The sequence below is a fragment of the Thermobia domestica genome, chromosome 1, assembly GCF_964235325.1.
Source record: "Thermobia domestica chromosome 1, izTheDome1.hap1.1, whole genome shotgun sequence".
Classification (NCBI taxonomy): Eukaryota; Metazoa; Arthropoda; class Insecta; order Zygentoma; family Lepismatidae; genus Thermobia; species Thermobia domestica.
This window is the reverse complement of record NC_137454.1, coordinates 163,562,437-163,584,454: the sequence shown is the minus strand read 5'-3', so window position 1 is coordinate 163,584,454 and position 22,018 is coordinate 163,562,437. Positions and strand designations below refer to the sequence as shown.

Sequence of the window (22,018 nt, the reverse complement as noted above, 5' to 3'; positions counted from 1 at the left end):
CAAGATTTTTGGAATCCATCTTGCACAAAACTTGTGGTAACCAAGCTTTTCGCTGATGATTTCGTGCAACAAACTTCGCGAAATTTGTGGAAAACTCAAAGAAAGTTCCGTTATTGTGAACTTTCGATTTTCACGGACTTTAACATCGACTTTTTCGACAAGTTCGGCAGTCACTTTGCTGGGTCTCCCACTTCGATCTTCGTCGTGAACATTGGTTCGGCCATTTTTAAATCTTATGACCCACTGTCGCACTCCACCTTCAGTGATAATGTTGTCCCCATACACTTCACACAGCTGCCGATAGATTTCTATCGGTTTACAGTTTTTTGCTGTCAGAAACCTTATTACTGCACGCACCTCGCAGCTCGCGGGATTTTCAATTAACGCAGACATTTCAAACCGTCACAGTATCTTAACGGAGCACAGCACGAACCTCTCACTAGCACGGCTAGATGCCGACTGAGCTGCGCAACGCTCTGACCCCAAGATGGCCGCGCTAGCCCCGCCCCTAGCGGACACAGACGAAAACGTAATCTTCTTTCTGGATAGCCCTCGTATAAACTTAATGTTATCCTATTTGGATCCTGTGACTATTTGTATTTGAGTTTTTTCCGCTTCTAGGTGATCATCAACAGCTTCGTCCTTCACCAGCTGCGTACAAATTAGCAAAAGATTACCATTTAGACATTTCATTGTTTGAAAGAATGATAAACAACGGCATGAGCTGTGATCAGTTGAAAGTTCAACATCGCATGCGACCAGAAATATCGGAGCTGATAGTTCCTTCTATTTATCCGGAGCTGGAAAATCACCAATCTGTTCTTCGGTTTGAAAAAATTCTTGGAATAACGAAAAACTTATTTTTCATTACACACAATCATCTCGAGGAAAGTGTAAGTATATCTGCTAATACTGTATTAGAGTACTTCTAACTTAACAGGTATAAATAGAGTACTTCTAACCAGGGGTGGACTGGCTATGTAAAAAGGGCGCGGTCACATACTCTGGGAGGGCGCCGTCCATCCGAGACTTTCGCTTGTATCAAATACCCTCTCCTATTAAAAGGAAGTGCCGGGGGGGCTTCTCCCGGAAAATTAGTACACAAAAAACAACAAAAGATTAAGTAGCTATTGCAGTTAATCACGATAGAATTATACAAATTCAATATTTTCATAAACAAACAAAGATACTTTGAGTACTAAATATATTAGGCCTATATAAATCTGCACACTTTAACTGAGACTACAAAAATCACACCAGTTGTTTAAATTCTTCGACTACATTTGTTAACAGCCTAATTATAACTGAAGATTTGAGTTAAGTTTGGGGCTTATGCTATTTTTCATACTTCTGTCCTTTTAAAGCTGTGTTCATCATAACATTAATTTATTTTTCATCTATTTTTAAAACCGTTGATAAAAAGTATACATGAAACATTTACTACAAATTAACAAAAGTAAATTTAGAATTATATACCTACCTAGCGAAAAAAGAAATTCAAAAACAAAACTGGAAAATGAAAGCAAAGTCACTGCTTTATGCTTGAAGGAGCCTTCGCATCTCCCTGCTTTTCTTACACATTTTGTCAATAATAAGATTGTTGTCTATTTTGGTCAGAATGTCTCTTTCTGAGTTCATCAAGAACAATAATTCCCGATGTTCATCTGTAAGTCTTGAACGGAGTCTTGTTTTTATGTATCTGAACTTTGAAAATGCTCGCTCACAGGACACTTGTGTTGCCGGTAATGTAAGGAGATACTTATAAACTTTGAATAATTATGTGTAGTCTTGAGTACATATTGTACTGCAGAATCACATTGAAGGTGCTCTTAAAGCAAGAAATGTACTTCACTCCATCACATTTTATAGACCTTAAATCCGCAATATCGTCAGTCGGCCCCAAATATTCCTCCTCATCCTCCATGAAATCTTCAGAAAACTTGTCCTCTTCAATCAAATCTTCAATCATACGAACCTCAACAGCTTCTTGATCTTTTCTTGATTCTCATAAGGGGATTTTGAAAACTCTTCCCACATTGATGAAAACGAAAGAAGCTCTTCTTTAAGTTTTCCCTCTTCACAATCAGGAATTAATTCAGTGATACTTTACAGTGACAACGAAGCCAGACTTAAACTCTTGAACTTCTTAGGATCAAAACACTCTAAATCTAAGTATAAGCTTTGATTTTGAGCAAATTGTTCCTGCATGCTGTTAGAAATTTGGTCTAGAACACAGTTGAAAACGGTTACTTCAAATCTGTATTTACTGTCTTCAATTACTTCATCAGAAGCTGATTCTCCTGCCATTTTCTTTCTTTTTCTACATCTTATCTCAGGCAATTCTGTTTCTATAATAACTTGTTCTAGACTAGGAACATCTGTAATGAGTCCTTCAATACTATTTGACATTTCTGTTGTACAATGTTCTGCTGCTTTGTAGACTTTATAAAACTGGTCCCTAGCTTCTTTCAAGTTATTTTGAGTTGAGAATATCAGGCGCTATGCTTGGACATAGTCTAAGTTTTTTGTTTGCAAATAGTCTGATAAAGGTATGGTATGCTGAAAAATCAATAAAAACATCATAGCCACAATGATAGTCTCAAAGGAGCACAACTTTTGAATGAGAGACATTGCATCATGTCTGACTTTGGAATTGAATTCTTGCGAGTTGCCAATCACACTTAAAGCTGCTACGAGTTCCACATATACTGGTTTTGATTTTCTTGGTCTGGCATCCTTTGAGTCGGGCGCTCAGTAATGAAAGTGTCCAAATATTTTTACAGCAGCATTGCTTTTACTTCTTTATCGAGTTATCCCAATAGCCTCAAGACGGACGCTTGGGTTTTGTTCCAAGTGCATCTCAAGTCGTTTCTGGGATTCTTTCAAAAATATCTTAATTTGCTGGAGAAGCCCAAAGAAAGATATATAAACACCCAAACTCGGCCAGAGGGCAAGGCCGTAGGCCGAGTAAAGACTGGATCTGGGGGCGGAGCAGTGGGGGTGGGAGGGTTGATATATAAAAATCATCCAAAATGACCGATATTAGAGTCAAATCTATAAATTTCAGGGTCCCTAAGATCATTATAACGACATTCCTAAAGCCAAAAAAAAAGAAAGAGCGAGGTTGCAGGCCGAGTAAATACTGGGATTTGGGGCGGAGCGTGGGGTTGGTAAGGGTGATATGTAAAAATCGTCCAAAATGACCGATATTAGAGTCAAATCTATATATTTAGGGTTAATCTAATATCATTAATAGCATTCCCACGCCGAAAACAGAAAGAGCGAGGCCGCAGGCCGAGCAAATACCGGGGTCTGGGGTAGAGCCCTAGCTGGCCAAAAGCTAGCGAATTTATAAAATAATTATGTATATAGCTTTTTTTATGTGTTCAGAGAGGAAACCGCGCCTTCCGAGGCTAAGACGGGTCTTAGCCCCCTCTAGGAGGGTGTAAAGGCACTGATGTGAGGAAGGCGCAGCGGCCATCGGGCCGGTACTTGATTATGGCCAGTCCACCCCTGCTTCTAACCAGGGTTGGCAAAAGCCATGGTTTTTATTAAAAAAAAAACTTTTTTGGGTTTAAACCAGGTTTTTTTGGTTTAAATAATTTGCTTTATATATTCATATCATATATGGACAGAAATAAGTTTGTTTCGCCTTGATGATATTATGCAACGACCGGGTTATGCTGGAAGGGATCACATAAGCTTAAAGCGGAATAAAAACCGCTTCTCAAGTTACATCTGAGAGAAATTATCTTCCATTTGAACTCGGAACCAGGACTAATTGGCCACAAATGCGATACGTCTGCCGACTCACTCACGAAGGAATCCTAATAAAAATACGTTGTTCTGATCTTTACGTGCTTCTTAATATAACTGCCAAGAGTCATTTCAGAAGGACAAAAAGATACAGTTGCACAAGTGAAACCATTATACAGAAATACATGTGGACAATTTCAAAGTACTACAGAGTACAGAAGAACTAATTTAGTTCAAGTTGGTTAACAAGGACTTTTATTGGTCCAAATTAAAGAAATACAACGACTTAATTTGCATATCAGTAAGAAAAGTGAATAAAGATGCGAATTATTTGAGTCCACTTTGGCTCAGACTCATTTATACATAAATAGATACCAAAGATGCTTCTCATTTCACTAAATGCCTCTCGTGGGGTCTGTATGACCCCCCTCACACACACACACACACAAAAAAAGTACGGCATTTCGATGTATCTTATCAATAGTAAACATTGAAACGAAACAATATTTAGAATTTGATTGCAATTACATAACAATAATAACAACTGCAAAAAAATGACAAAATAAACATTTATAAACTTTATATATAAAAGTTGCTTTTGTAGTATGATCTTTTTGAATAATGAATGGGGAATTTAGGTCTGAATATAATACGAATAATATACGGGAGTGAAACGTGATAACCCACAAATGTGTGTTCATCAAGATTTTACAAACACACTTTTACGAACATTTTTCGTTTTTTGGTTTAAACTAGTTGTTTTTTTTTTCTTTCTTTGAAAAAAACAGCTGGTTTAAACCACCTTGGTTTAAACCAGCCAACCCTGCTTCTAACATATTACCTTTTTCATTATACTTTTAGAACATTATCAAATATTACCTCCAAATATCACAGGTTTTCGCACAGCCTCATCAACAAACGACGCTACCTGATATTCTTGACATTTACCAAGAGTATCTCGAAAGGAAATTTATGATGGCACTTAGCATAGACTAAAAAAAAAAAAAAAAATCAGTTTAGATGTTCTTATAGAAACATTATACAAAATTAATATTCTTTCTAAATTTATCAGAATAATTCATAATTTACTCATTAATAGGAAAATGTACATCAAATTAAATAAAACTTATAATAAAGCATGTATAACATAACTTCGTTTACTTCAAGGTAGCAAGCTAAGTCCTATCCTCTTTAATATCTATATTTTGGATTTAATTTCAGAACTCTGAAAAAATTAAAGTATATTCGTACGCTGATGATATTGTAATAATAATGGCTACCAATGATCTTATTAAAGGAAAAAGTAAATTAGAAAACATCTGAACAAAATAGTCAATTGGTCTTTACGTAACGGTATTGATATCAATTGGAATAAAATCAAGTATTCTGTATTCACGAGGAGAAAATAATACACAATTCCAGAAAGCGTATTAAATGGACATATCTAATACAATAATAATAACTTTCAATATCTAGGACTTCATTTAGATACAAGACTGAATTGGAAACATCACCTATATCATCTAATAATAACACTAAACAAATATCATAATATACTTAAAAGTTTGAGCTCCAAAAGTTGGGGAATAAATCATTTTTGCCTTCACAAAATGATTATACAATGCATAATGAATAAAATTTTATATGGTAGTATATTTTATACAGAGAAGATTACTTATTTTTACCAGAGACTAACAAAATTCATATATGATATGCTTAAAATTATAGTTTCTCATTTCTCAATTTAGTTTTTGTCAAAAAAAAAATGCTATTTTTGAAGAAACTGGAACGCTTCCTTTACAATTTCAAATATGTAAATTAGGAGAAAAGTTTATTTTATCAACGATGCCCAAAACAAACAACCCCATCATCCATATTCTACATCAGATTTACAATATAGTTGGAAATAAATAAATAAATAAATAAAAAAGACTACCGTACAAGAATAATCTAATACACAATAACACACTGAGCAAGGTTATGTGATAATATGTTAAAAAAAAAACAGTATCACGTAACAGTTTCAACACAATAACTGTGTCTTCATCAGACTTCCACTCCTTCTGGCTGCTGGGAGTTGGTCATCACTTATATATACTGTCCGGATATCAACTTTTAATTAGGCTCCGCCCCTCCATTAAAAAGTAACACTTGTGTGGCTTTCACTTTTCACTTTCACTTTAGAATAATCTACCATGGATTTTTCAAGCTTTTACCACTGTTAAAATGTATGAAGGAATGATAGTTAAAACGCCATCAATGCCCTATTATATGGTTGACTACTTTAGTAATTTAATACAAATAAAGCCTATTACGCAAAAATATTTCACATCTCATAATTTAGAAAAATTACAAAATGTTAACAGAAATATTTGGAATTTATACCGGGATCAACTTCCTGCTAATTGTACATTAATCTTCACAGATGCATCCAAATATGAGGAAAAACTGTTGGTGCAGTAAAAAAGACAGTATATGACAATCCCTAACTTAAATGTTACAAAAGAATTCAAACTTCCAAATTTTTTACAATATTTGAAGGCGAGGCTTTCCCCATACAAGCTCTTTTACTCCTTGAAAATCTGCACTTATATAATTCATGCATATGTTCTGTTGCACTACATGCCTTACAGCAGACCAATAGGACAATCAAAACTACATGGCTTTTACTTAATATAAAAATTTTGTATACACAATTACATGAAAAAAGGTTTTCAATTTTTACATACGAAATGGCACTCAAATATAAAATTTCATGATAAAACCGTTCTGGCTGGAAAAAAAAATGCATGTGATAAAGGACAACCAGCCTTAGTTAAGACTAGTCATATAAAATTCAAAACAATAGTTAAGTTGAAACAGTCAAAATTAATATACGATTGGAGATCAGCAAATAGACAAAGCCCAGGAATATATTACTGGAATATCATGGATATAAATAAACCTAAATCATGGAACATCATACACAAATGAACAAGATATGAATAATGGATATATGGATAATTTTACTTTATCGCTTACACTTCAAACAAATTATATTAAATAAATAAAACTGAAACTAATCTAGGTTAGTGCAAAAGCACATTGGCCTAATAGATCATAAAATTTTTGCTTTAATATTTTCCATAAGTAGAAGCTTTGCTTTGTATATACTTAAACACAAAACAAACTATTTGCTGAGCAAAACAATATATTCACATAAAAAACTACATACGTGTTACAGTTTCGCCAACTAACACTTTGGCTTCATCAGACACTATGAGATACATGAGAAATGTGCAGTCTTATATACAAACAAGAGCTGAGACATCTTGCTTCTGATTGGCTCCTGGCAGCAGCCAATCCCCTTCAAGTATTCTGATTTGTATTTTTCTATACCGAGGCTTTCTATCTGTTGTAAATTACACACACACCTAACAAGGACAATCTTAGCACAACTAATCTAAACTAATAAATAATTAACATAAATAATTAAATAATTATATAAATATATACAAATATACATAAATAAATAAATAAATAAATTTAGTTATTATTTATTAGTTTAGATTAGTTGTGCTAAGATTGTCCTTGTTAGGTGTGTGTGTAATTTACAACAGATAGAAAGCCTCGGCATAGAAAAATACAAATCAGAATACTTGAAGAGGATTGGCTGCTGCCAGGAGCCAATCAGAAGCAATATGTCTCAGCTCTTGTATAATGTGTGTATGCGTAATTGTATGTTTATCTGTTTATATATAAACAGATTAACATACAATTACGCATACACTTAAAAGACACACACATACCATATAAGGACATATACATATACAACCACATATATCTATATATAAATATACAATTACATATATACATGTATACACACTCATATATAGAGATAGATAGATAACTAATATTGACTAATAAATACATAAACACGTGTGAGACAATCAACATAAATACAACAACCATAATAGATATGTGTATTCAAATCTTATACTTTGAGCTTTTTTAACAACCTATTCCACTGTTGGTCGATGATTAGTTCTGAGTTCCAGTTCATTGCTTTATTATCCTCCATTTCTATAAACCGTGCCTCCTTCCATTTCCTAACTATGCTTCTTTCTTCCTGGCCTAGAATTTTTACTTCATTCCAATTAACTGAATGTCCCGTGTCCCTTACGTGTTTGTAGATCGCATTTTTGTTCCTCTCTAGTCTAACGTCATCCTTATGTTGTTTTATACGCTCTCTTAGTTTCTTTCCAGTTCCCCCAATATAACACCTCCCAGACTTTCTATCCCCCACCACATTTTTGTTCTTTCTTCTATTCGTCCTTCCCTTTGCTCTCCTTCTCGGCTTCTTTCTTCTTTTTCTTCGTTTTTGTTCTCCCGTCTCCTTCTGTATTTCAACCTCTTTCTATCGTATCTATTATTCTCCAGCTGCTTATGGAATGACTGTATACTCTGTTCCGCCTTGTCTCTTTCACTGGTTATTTGCATAATTCTATTCTCCATGTTAATGATGAAATTCCTCTTGGTCGAGTAATCTACATCACTTCTGGCGTGGCAATAGTTTCCCGACTCGCAACTCTTTTGATACCATTCTGTGTATATCACTCCTTGTTTCCTCCTTATTCTCATATCCAAGAAAACTATAGCCTCTTCCTTTTTTACCTCTAGCTCCAGTTGTATGCCTTTCTCTATATCTCTATATATTAAAAGGAATTTAATAAGAAAGTGAAGAAAAAATTAATGGAAAAGGGAAGGCGGTTAGAGTGGAAGTCAAATCAGGAGGACATTGACAAAAACGTGGTAGTAATAGGTGATGTGACGTTGTCGGATGGTGAGAAGAAAGTGTTAAGTTTAGGCTGTAAGTTTAAAGTGAAAGAACAAAGAGTGGACGCAGAAGGGGTTATATACTCGGTAGAGCAAGCCATAGTTCAAGTTCAGGACAAGGAGATAAGGAGAAAGGCTAAGGTGATTGTGGAAAGGAGCATAAAGAAGCCAAAGGGGAACCTTTCAAAACACGAGTACAGTGTGTTGAAGGATATAAAGAAGCGCAAAGACATATGTGTGCAACAAGTGGACAAATGTGGTGCCATTGTGGTGATGGAAAAACAATGGTACAAAGAAAAATTGAATGACATTTGTGATGATACTTACGAGGTGATAGTGAAAGATCTGTGTGTGAGGAAATTAAAGAAAAAGTTTTAGTATCACTAACAAAAGTAGGTTTTGAAAGAGGGGCTTAATAAAGAAGGTAGGATACCGGTAATGAAAGATTTTCCAAAAGTTCCTAAGGAGGAGGTAAAACTGAGACCAGTATTAGATTGCCGAGGAAATATATTTGAACCATTGGAGGAGGAGTTAAAGAAGGTTGTGGAAATGTTAAGGAGGCAACAAGACAGTAGCAGTGTGAAAAACTCGGTTGAGTTAAGAAGAAGGTTGGAGGAAGTAGGACAGCCCAAAGCTAAAACAATCATGTTCAGTGTTGATGTGAAGGCTATGTTTCCAAGTCTAAGAAGAAACAGCATTGTTAAAGTCATCACTGAATTGACGAAGGATAGGAAGATCAATGGTTGGAGTGGAGAAGGACTGAAGGAGGCCCTGAAGACTATATAGAATAACAGTTATTGTGTTACAGGTGATAAGTTAGTGAAAATCAAGGAAGGACTAAGCATAGGTTCCAGGTTGAGTCCAGTGCTAGCAGAAATTACTATGAACGACTGGAAGAAAAACGTAAGGATGAAAGGAAGTGACAGATTAGTGTTTTTTGCTAGATATGTTGACGATTGCTTGGGGATTTGGAAAGGAACTGTAAGGCATTGGAAAAGTTTGTAAAATAAATTGAGGATATAGAGAAAGGCATACAACTGGAGCTAGAGGTAGAAAAGGAAGAGGCTATAGTTTCCCTGGATATGAGAATAAGGAGGAAACAAGGAGTGATATACACAGAATGGTATCAAAAGAGTTGCGCGTCGGGAAATTATTGCCACGCCAGAAGTGATGTAGATTACTCGACCAAGAGGAATTTCATCATTAACATGGAGAATAGAATTATGCAAATAACCAGTGAAAGAGACAAGGCGGAACAGAGTATACAGTCATTCCATAAGCAGCTGGAGAATAATAGATACGATAGAAAGAGGTTGAAATACAGAAGGAGACGGGAGAACAAAAACGAAGAAAAAGAAGAAAGAAGCCGAGAAGGAGAGCAAAGGGAAGGACGAATAGAAGAAAGAAGAAAAATGTGGTGGGGGATAGAAAGTCTGGGAGAAGAAACAGAAATCATTAAAAGAATGCTTAAGAAGATGGGGGGCATCTCAACTTACAGGAAAGGGAGCAAGAGGCTTCTGGAAGTTATAAGGGAAAAAAGAAGGAAGAAGACAGAAGAAGAGCAAGGGGTAATGATGGAGAAAAAAGGAGTGATTTATAAAATTCAGTGCGGCGAGTGTGATAGGTGTTATATTGGGGAAACTGGAAAGAAACTAAGAGAGCGTATAAAACAACATAAGGATGACGTTAGACTAGAGAGGAACAAAAATGCGATCTACAAACACGTAAGGGACACGGGACATTCAGTTAATTGGAATGAAGTAAAAATTCTAGGCCAGGAAGAAAGAAGCATAGTTAGGAAATGGAAGGAGGCACGGTTTATAGAAATGGAGGATAATAAAGCAATGAACTGGAACTCAGAACTAATCATCGACCAACAGTGGAATAGGTTGTTAAAAAAGCTCAAAGTATAAGATTTGAATACACATATCTATTATGGTTGTTGTATTTATGTTGATTGTCTCACACGTGTTTATGTATTTATTAGTCAATATTAGTTATCTATCTATCTCTATATATGTGTGTGCATACATGTATATATGTAATTGTATATTTATATATAGATATATGTGGTTGTATATGTATATGTTCTTATATGGTATGTGTGTGTGTCTTTTTTTTAAGTGTACGCGTAATTGTATGTTTATCTGTTTATATATATATATATATTTATATAATTATTTAATTATTTATGTTAATTATTTATTAGTTTAGATTAGTTGTGCTAAGATTGTCCTTGTTAGGTGTGTGTGTAATTTACAACAGATAGAAAGCCTCGGTATAGAAAAATATAAATCAGAATACTTGAAGGGGATTGGCTTCTGCCAGGAGCCAATCAGAAGCAAGATGTCTCAGCTCTTGTTTGTATATAAGACTGCACATTTCTCATGTATCTCATAGTGTCTGATGAAGCCAAAGTGTTAGTTGGCGAAACTGTAACATGTATGTAGTTTTTTATGTGAATATATTGTTTTGCTCAGCAAATAGTTTGTTTTGTGTTTAAATTTTTGCTTGTGAAAAAACCGAAAAAGGAAGGAAATATATGTTAGACAAGATTTATAGATATTTGGGATTTGAACCTTACTCTCTTCAAAATATTTTTGCAACTAACCACGGGAAGCTAATTCACACCATTATAGAATTCTTACAAAACAACGAAATTCAATTTTATATATATATATATATATATATATATATATATATATATATATATATATATATATAAAAGCAGCTATACTTAACCAATAATATTTTTAGGAATATCGTTTAGTGACATCAAATAATAATGCAGAAGCTACTCAACCAACTTATTCCAAGTATTCTATGGAACATAACAGAACAGAATTAATAATCTGAATAGATCATAGATCAAGAATATTCAACATATATAGGGCTAACAACTTATAACAATTAAAGTGTAATAAAGTGCTGCCTAATATTAAATAGAAATCCACAACTGGGTCTAAGAGTAATACTTTTGAACGACCTTAAACAAAGTCATGTCTAAGGACAGCACGCTGATTTGGAACTGAATTAATTAAGCATGTATTCTTATACAAAATAGTCCATCACTAGAAGTATATAATCACACCACAAGTATATAATCACACCACAAGTATATAATCACACTAGAAGTATATAATCACCTTTAAACAACCACATAGAACTAAGATGTGTGATAAGAAACAAAAACAAGGTAGACTATTCGAACATAATACCTTAAAATCATCTTTTTTTCGTATTTGAGTAAATAGCTACAAATTATCGGTTTAACTCTCACAGATCTTTCTAGGTTGAGATTATAAGATTTGTCTCTATACAAATATTTAGTTAGTTGGTTGGATAAACATCCCTTCAACTTCAAGACTATATGAGACGTGGACCTATAGCTTAACGTGAGATCCGAACCACATGAACTTCCACTGGCAACAAATATTCCCCCATTAACAGTATGGACGTCCATTTGAGTAGGTGTATTCATTCTTTGTGTTGACGTTTATATGATTTCTGTATGTCGTAAGATAACAAATATCGTCATGAATTTGCTCTTTCTCGTTCTGTAGGTTGAAGACACAGCAAGTCGTCAGAACCCACACGAAGCAGAACTCTTAATTGCCCTGTGTAGGCATCTTGTGCTCCAGGGCTATGAAACATCGAAAATCACAATTTTGGCAGCTTATTCAGGCCAAATGTTTCTACTCAAAAAGGTAAGTATATACAAGATACAATTTGAGATCATTGCTTCCCCTGTGAAAATAGAGACTTCCCATGGGATATTCTATTCAAATTATGTCTATTTATTTTTAGTTCAAGTGACCAGAATGTTGTACACAGTTGTATAGAATATGTCACAATCCATGTTTAAAAATTCTATCTGATAAACAACAAATATTTTCATATGTACCATATTAATACTATATTATGATTCTATGGTATTCTACGTAAAACACATCAAGGTAGTATTATATACACAAAACCAGATATATATATATCAGGTGCAGATTTTAATATAGGCCACATGGTCACGTGTTCACCCGTTATCCAGAAAGAAGTGGAATATTAACTGGCACATTTTTAAATGCTTGTTTTTGTAATGCCACGGCCAAGCCGAGCCGTATTTCGGAGTGGGAACTAAAGAGAATAATGGTTGCACATGGTCATCATCAGTTTGACTAAACTTCGCAACACAAGGGTGGCTGCATTTTGGACAAGGAACTCTAGTCACGTTAGTTTAACATTATCTCTACCTTCAGAGCTGCGGGAAAGAGTGTTACGATTAATATTATTGAGAATGGGCACAGTAATGTTAAGAGCTGACGCATTTTGCGAGTGTGCTGACTGACAGAACAGGGAAAACTTGCAGAGCGAAGAACTAGGAATATATATAGTTTCCATATAGTGGTCTTTGCTTTCTCACAATTGTTGAATCCACCCGGCAAATGGCATTAATGTCACGTAGGCTACTTACACAACGAGAATACAATTCACCTGACAGTAGAATAGAATAGAATAATATTTTATTGTCGTTGAGTTTTACAAACAATAGACAACTTCTAATTCGTATATAAATATAATTAAGGTTATACATGAGTAATAATAATCAATGATAATAACTAGCACTTGATAAATATATAAATTCACTACTGTCATTTTCTCAATTTCATAAACAACAACGATTTACGGTGTTCTTTGTCAGATGCTCCATCAATAATCTTAATAATTTTTCTTTTCTGTTTGCAACATTAGAATATCATGATTGTGACTACCATTACTCCAAAACAAAATCCTTTATCCAATTAAACTATGAAAAACATGCAAAACATGAATTTCTCATATATACATGAGAAAGTGTTATTTAGGCTTCTCGAGAGAGTTTGTACATACCTACATATTTGACATGTTGTTCCCATGTCAATTGCCTGTCTAAATATATACTAAAAAATTTAATCTAAGTATTTTTATATTTTTCCTTATCATTAAAATAGTTAAGGCTAAATGCTACTCGTTTTACTTTGTCTTGATTTAATTCGAAACCATTTGTTTTAAACCATGTTGCTGCTTGCATTAATGCACTTTCAGCTTATGTATGTACTTCGTCAAAACTTGTATGCGTATTTAGTTGTGTAGTATCATCTGCATATAGAATTGATATAGTATTGGTATTAAGAAGTAAATCGTTTATAATTATTAGAAACAGTAGAAGGTCCAAAATAGAACCTTGCGGTACTTTATATTTTACTTCCAAGATATTTGAATGCATGTTGTTAATACTATCTGTTTATACTCTTCTAAATATGATTTTATGAAATTCGAACTATTGTTGTGGAAAACATATATTAGTTTATTACATAAGGCATAATGATCTACACAGCCAAATGCTTTACTTAAATCGCAGAAAGTCGATAAAGCAAAACCCTTCTTTTCAAAACGTCATATGTCTTGTCACGTATTATTGATACGGTCAAGATTTTGGGGGAATTTGCACAAAATTGAATGAAATCTTTGTTTTACAGCTCATTTATGACATTTTTAGGAGACTGCGACGATGAGAACGAATTAAATGATGGAATAAAGAAAATGGGGGAAAACGGGAGAACCCCGAGGAAACCTAAACACATTGTGTTTGTCCACCACAAAGTCCATTTGGGGCGAGCTGGAATCCAACGAGGAGTTCCACACACCAGAGATGAACACTCTACCACTGAGACCGTGTTCCTTATATTGTAAGAATTTTGAATTAGCTTTAGATGACGATGAGACAGATAATTCAAATGATTCAAATACTCTCTAATTACATTGCAATCCTTGACAATGCTTAGAAAGATGATTTGGAAAGTCCAAATACCTCTAAGGGTACATTAAAAATGTTTAAAGTTAACATCTTTACGGAATTTTGTGTTATTGTATAAAGGTAACCAAGAAAGTTCTGTCGCTTTTTCACCCACCACCTACGAATCAATGTCACCTAAGACGTACCAGGAAGATCAAAAATAGTCCCCATCAGCATCGACGCCCTTTTGCCAACGTTCTGGAAGACCATGGATTCCATCGTGATAGAATTTGGTGGGCCGTGAAGCGAAGAATGTATCAAGTGCATTTTGCACTTCTACTAGGGATTTGAACTGACGTCCTCTAAGCTGATTGTCCAAGGAATGGAACAGCTGATAATCGGATAGCGCAATGTTAGGGGAGTATGTTGGGTGCAATAGTGTTCCCACCCAAGGCGTAGAATGGTGCCCTGGGTTATCCTAGCCACGTGAGGCTTATCGTTGTCCTGTAACAGCAGGAGCGCTTTGCGTTTCATAAGTGTTGGCTCCAGAGTTTTAGTTTTTCTTGAACACGGCTCAACTGCTGACAATACACAGTTGCATTGATGCTCTGACCAGCTGGTAGCAGTTCCCGACGTACGATGCCACGAGGAGTCCACCAAACACACAGGAGGACCTTCTTCCGGTGCAGTGCTGGGTTTCGGCTGTTTTGGAACCGGTTCATGGGATGCTAACCAATGATGACAGCGCCGTGGAGCTTCGTACAGGACCCACTTCTCATCACATGTCAACACCCTCTCCAGAAATGGCTGCTTCTTCAGACGAGACAGCAAAGAAACACAGGCTCGTGTTGCCTTCTGGACCGGAGTCAAATCATATGGGACCCATCAACTCAACTTGTAGTGGTTCCCAAGTTCATGGAGGTGCGGCCGAATGGTTTCTCCACTCACACTGAATTGTAGTCCCAGTTCCTCACATGTCTGGCCACTGTTCGCCTCAATTGCTGTCTGAAGATCTTCATTTTGTACATGTGTTGGTCTTCCGGCACGTGGTGCGTCTTCAAGTGTTTCGTCATCAGCCTTAAACTTGTTAAACCACCGCTGCACTGTCCGCGTAGTCATGACACCCTCACCAAAGGCCTGGCATATCTTCCGCCCCGCTACAGCAGCATTGGACCCAAGTTTGAACTAGCACAGCATACACATCTTTATGACGCTCTGTGGAGGTCCCATGTGCACTCTGTCTTTACGCAAGTTCACGGTGTAACTGAACTGCTACAACCAGGTATACCCACACCAACAAGTGACCTTCGCCTTATCTCCATTCGCACTCAACTCACGGTGTGAAGGCCAATGGAACACACACTTCCACAAAAAGCGACAGAACTTTCTTGGTTACCTTTATATAAAGAATATTCTATCCAAATGTAATATACCATTACAGTCTAATGTGATGATGTTTTTAATAGGAGGGTGCCCGAAATTTTTTGCACCGACTGTATTTGACGTTTAACAAAAAATTTCTGGCTGTTCATATAATTCGTAATTTTGTCTGTTATTCTATTTCAAATTAACATGGAAAACTGTAAAACTTCATTAGGAATTATAGTTTTGGGAATCAATATTTTTATTCATATTTTAAATTAGTTATAAGTCTTGTATATGGATATGTAAATGGATTATTACAAATCTTACGGTGTCAGTGCTATCTGAAAATATAGGTCCACCATTGGACGGAAATTGTCAAATAAATAACCAATCTAAAATTCGACAGAATTTTCAGGACCACCCTTCACCTCTCTTTTAGATACCTAGGTCCTTCTGAAATCTAGTTTAATCCAGATTTTACCAAATTTTATTCGTTTCAAAGCCCCACCGCCAAAAATGCTTTGTTTTGATTGGAGGATTCACCCACGCTATGATGTTAGAGCGCGATTATTCCCATTCCCTGCCTAGAATTTTGCAGAAGACGGAGGACCCAGATCTTCCCAGTTCTGGAAAGTAGAAATTAGCTAGAAAGCCTGCATTAAGAAGGTAAAACTAGTGTAATAATTGAATAAATATCATCCGGGAGGTTATGGAGCCATAATTTACTCAGTTTCATAGTAAAAAACCGGACTGTAGAGCTGAAATAGGAAGCGTAATTTAGAGACGCCGTGTTTTTGCAGATATAATTAGTGATGGACAGTTTCTACCAAGCGAAGTGCATCAGTTCGTTAGTTGTTCATAAAGATCTATAAACAGTTTCGGAAGAGTAGTGTTTCTCCCTTAAAATATTCTCATCCTGAAAATTATTCCTTGTAGAGTTACGTAAGGCCTGCCCCACTGCCGTTTGTGTTCGTGTATGTATTGAATGTGATTTCTTTTTGTACTTATTTAGTAGTAACATGGCGGTATTTAATTTCGTTGTAGTTAGGATAGTGATCATAATGCACGTGTAAAGTTTCAAGAGGGCTCCTGTCTACTCCCAATTTGGGGGTACGGCTTCCAGCAGGGATGGGTTGAACGTATAGTTGTCATAAGGTTCTTTTCCCTTCAGGAAAGGGGCCTATATATATATTTTCCAATAAATAGTTTGGGTATTAATTAAACAGGTTGAATTAAGAATGTGATTTAGTGAATACAAGGGCCAATTGGCCCTGTTCCTTTCTTTCCCTTTCCTTTCATAAACCGATAGAGCCGATTTTAAAGAAAATGGTAAAATCTGAATGTTGTTTGTGTATATTTATTAGTACAACATGTATTAATGTAGGTTGTAGTTATGGATGTGGCATGTATGTGTTTGTAATGTAGTATCAGTAGTGGCAATTGTAGTTAAGTGATGAAAGAGTGTGTGAAATAATGAAGTATGGACAGTGTATCATTCGTATTTGATCAATATCTAAACGCAACATATCGATCTATAGTAATATCAGAAAATGAGAGTGTCATAGTATAAAAATTCCGTGTACAAAGTCACATTTCAGTGGTTCAAGGGTTGATCATATCGTCGCTAGCCCTCTAGTGTCAAAAGTCAGCACTAACCGTCATTCTTATGTCGATGCTCTTAGTGATTTAGTTTCCATGGAATTGACCTTTCTTTTCGAAATAAAACCTAATAAATATAATTCCCAGCCCAAATGCATATACAGTTAGGTTAAGTGATCCAAAATTAATATTTTCTGAAAATTACAACATTCTACTTAGTCTAGAAATCGAAATATTTAAGTAAATAAACAATACGTGAATTCTTAACAGAAGTCGGGCGATATGATGCTAGTTTCTCGCTTTGAAATTATATTAAATGTTCATTTTTTTTTCTTTCCTTCCGTGGCTGCAGAATTTCATTGTTGCTGCAGAATTTTCGTAAAATTAAATATTATCGCAGATAATTCTATTTTTCAGTGAACATACGTATGATTTTTTTTCTTTCTTAATAAAGCTACCAGGTATTACATAGTATTGTGTGTGTGGTGAAAGAGTCTTGAGTTCGAGTGAGGTTGTCGTGCAGTGATCGGAATGGGAAATGTTTGTAGTGACTATAGATTTTAAAGTATTATGATTAAATGTGTATGTAGGCTGGGCGTAGATAGAGGAGACAGGGTGTTTGTAAAATATAGCGTCGTAGTAAATTGAAAAAGATGATGATATGAATATATGAATATTTATTTGAATATGAATATGAATTATATGAATATTGTAGTAGATGAATATAGATGATAGGACACCCATATAGTTATATATATAGTAGCTCGGTGCATACTTCGCCACGTGTTGATATATATTCGTATACGTATTGAGTAGATACGTGTAGCTACAAACATCTCAGGTTCTGACCCCTGCACCGGAATATCACGTGGACAGGAGGGCGATATATAGTCGGACTATGGCAATACTTTGTAGTTTAATGTGTTATAGTAATGATCAACTATAATATCATCTGATAGCATGGGTAGCATCGTACAAACGCTGACTAGACATATTGAATAATCAATTATGGAAAGACAATAGTTATACAACGGGGCTATAGTGAATTATATTTTCTGGTCGGTTTTAAAATAGAATATCCTGCTCCATGAGATTTTTTTTTCACGTTACCTACTCGGGCTAGCTTACAATATTCATGGAGGCGACAGCTCTGACAGGGTTACAGAATCAAAACAATTAGTTATTGAAATTTATTTTAGCGTACCCGGACGTCGACCCATGACCCTCTTAAGTATTTTCGTTTCTTTTCTCAGTTTAATTAGTTGATGGAAATTAACGACGTCCCAGACTGTGGCATGTCTGCGCAGGGTAGCCATCGGTGATGTTTGGTCATTGAAATCACCGATCCAAAATTTAGTTTATTTAATATTTTTTTTTATTTTGGCAAATTCTCATTAGGGATATCTTAGCTATTACTCTAATTTCATTACTATTCTGGATTCTTTTACTTTCCGAGAGGTCGGATGATTTTTTTTCCTTTTAAAATTCTAAATTAGCGCCTTCTCTAACCTTCCGGAGGATTCCGGGATCTTCAAGGACTCAACCGGATACAGCGAGGAGGGGAATTTCCTTAAAGCTTTCGTCTTTCTAAAAATTCCCTTGCGGGCACAGACTAGTTGTGTGTTTGGAGATAACTTTTGAGTTTACGTATTTAAGTAAACCAACCCTTTTTGGCATAAAAGAGAATATTTGGTTATAGTATGTTGTATACGTAAATTCGACCACTTATCTTTCGTAGTTGTAGTGTTCTGTCTCCTCTCTTTTTACCTATACTTCTTCTACTTCTTCTCTAGAGTTTTTTTTAATTTCAACCTTCCCCCCCCCCAGATTTTGAACTTGTTACTTACGATTTATTTAACGTACAACTCTGATCTGAAATTACCAGCTGAGACGTTGCAAGACACGATTCATTGATAAAGTAGATAGTGATTGGGTTCTCCATCACATTTTGACCTATTGCTAAAATGAATAACGACCTCATATTTGACGACACTTCAATTACGTTCTTTCACCGTCGTCCGTCTAAGTTTTTTTTAATCCATTGGTCACTTTCCTTCCTTTTTGGTTTTCGTTTATCTTGTAGTTAACCTGGGCCCAGAAATTGTATTTTGGTTTATCTATTTATATCTTTAGGAATGTTCTGTGTTACGTGCCTGCCTCACAAAGTTTTTTTTACGATTCATGCACGGATTGACTATATGAAAGTTAAAATTTATAGACGCGCGGTATCAGATAAAAAAAATTCAATTCTTTTTCATATGTAATGTCGGAAATCATTTGTTTTTTCTTGTACAATGTTTGCAACCTTTTCTGAAATTATTGTTGGGGTTATTACTTAAAATGTGTGCGCATTTATTAAATATATATATATATATATATATATATATATATATATATATATATATATATATATATATATATATATATATAGATGAATGAATACGTCGAAATGTACATGTACTTAGTATGTGAATATGATGTTAAAGTAAAAGTATAATATTAAATGTATCATATAGATATATGTAAGAGCGCTCGTGTCTGTCCCCCCAAACGTGTATTGGTTGCTATAGTTTACCAGTAAGTTTCCGACGAATATAATAATATAGATTTTTGTCAAGAATACCGCCGTGCACTCAAATAATTTTCCTTTCTTCTGGATAGATGTAAATCATAACTTATGTAATTATTATTTAATGGCATGTATTAAGAAGTAACGGCAGGTCTAAATGTAACCCACATCATAATGAATATTATCCCTGAACTACCAACCTAAAACCATTGTGGAAACTGTACCTTTAATCCCTCTCACCTGCATATGTATCCTGTGACTTGACCAGTGTTTTTTTTTTTTTCCTCAATTTAAACCATCATACTCCTTACACCTGTGGAAGATCATTTTAAATTCGAACCATATATACATATATACAAAAGTGATCCTAAGGAAAGGTTTCATGACGTGTCCCAGTGTTAAACAAATAACTTGAAATTATCCAATTAATAAGTTTGGAAATGGACTGTCTAAGAGGAGAAACATCCTCTGGCGGAAAGTGATTTTTCAAAATCCCTAGATTGGTATAAACGTTACAGTATGCGAGTGCAGCTATAAACTGCTAATAGTCACAAACTAAATATAGTTGATGAATGGTTTTATAAACCAATAGTTATATATATATATATATATATATATATATATATATATATATATATATATATATATATATATATATATATATAAACACAAACTAAGTTAAATGGAGCGAAATGTTTTGGACGCTACAAGTAGTGCGCGATTTGTGATTTGAACGCTTCCGAATTATTAATATTTTATTGCTCAATGTGAAGTAGAGACTCATAAATTCTATTACACCCAAAAGTTTTTTTTCCTTTTCTTTTTCTTTGTCCATTTTTTTTTAAAAAGTAAAATAAGTGTCTTCTTTGCGTATGTCGCAAATCATAATTTTGCTTTAGCATGCCTAAGATATAATATATATGTACTTTTTTTTCTTTCCATTTGTCAATATGATCGAATATATAAAGATTTACTAAAATATAACTCTATGTATTCTATTGATATATAACCAAGAACTTGTATTTTTTTAAATACTTTCTTTATAATTATTTTTCCTTTCACTATGAATGTAATAAACTATTTGTACCTTTGTAGCTAGTTGGTTTCCTTTAAACATATATACACTGTCCTGAGTGAGTGAGCGAGTGAATGCATGATAGATTTAATTTAAGTAATTTTAGTAATATCATTTGTCATATTAATGTGTATAATATATGTGTCATATTTTAATGTATGTGTTAAGGTAAACAACCTAGGTCATGAAGGACCGCTACTAACGGTTTAAATCGGCTCTAGGAGTGAGACGAAAATAACAGGATGAGCCTAAATACGACATCTTTCTTCCAGGAAGTTGAAACTCTTATTGATACGATACATAAATTTATATTGAGTTTATAAGTTTGATTTTTTTTTCTTTCTTTCTTGGCTAATTCATATGTGTGGTCGATCCTAGAGAACAGAGTTCAGATGCTGGATGGTTATCAATCACCGGTTGGAATAACAGTACAAAAAAAATGATTTCAATTTTCTCCTTTCCTGGTCTAGGTCTGGGCAACCCCATGACCATGGTGCCTGGAGCTAGGTCTGGGTGGTATGAGGGAACATGTGTCTCTTCCGAAGCATTCCAAAATTGAGTAGTTGTTAATAACACTTAAAATGATTCATCTTTCAACGACTTTCCCGACCTTTTACTATATTTCCGGAATTATCCAGTAATCTGCTTCTTATTAAAATACCCTATTTGTTCTCTTTCTTTTTTTTCTTCCTTTTTCTACCTCCTTCTTTTACCCTTCTACTTTCTTCTTTCTTTTCTATTTCTGAATGAAAGAAAACGGAGTCATGACTGAGAGTAGTCGCTATTGGCACGGTGAATAAGTTGTTTCGATGAGTTTTCTTCGGAAGTCCTATATGGGATAATTAACAATGAGATGAGCATGCATTAAGGGACGAACAATAATAAGAAAGTTTATTGAAATTTACTTTATTGGAAAATAATTAGGATCTCAATTAGTAGGTGATGTTTCGTAATCGCCCTCGTTAAAAAATTAAATTTAGCGACTCCTCTACACATCTCTTCTTCGTTTACTACTTTTTTTTTTTACGTTTTCTTTCACAAAGTAGGTAAAGTGATAAAACAACAGGTA

At 34.8% G+C, this 22,018-nt stretch overlaps 1 protein-coding gene across 1 annotated transcript in view; it reads left to right on the top strand.

Annotated features, from left to right (window-relative positions):
• The window catches only part of LOC145690546 (NFX1-type zinc finger-containing protein 1-like), a 121,399-nt gene that overhangs the window by 60,627 nt on the left and 38,754 nt on the right, over positions 1-22,018 (top strand). The window contains exons 4-5 of the mRNA XM_081765536.1: positions 622-893; positions 12,135-12,278. Of these exons, the coding sequence (XP_081621662.1) occupies positions 622-893; positions 12,135-12,278 (416 nt within the window). The remainder of the gene's footprint in view (positions 1-621; positions 894-12,134; positions 12,279-22,018) is intronic.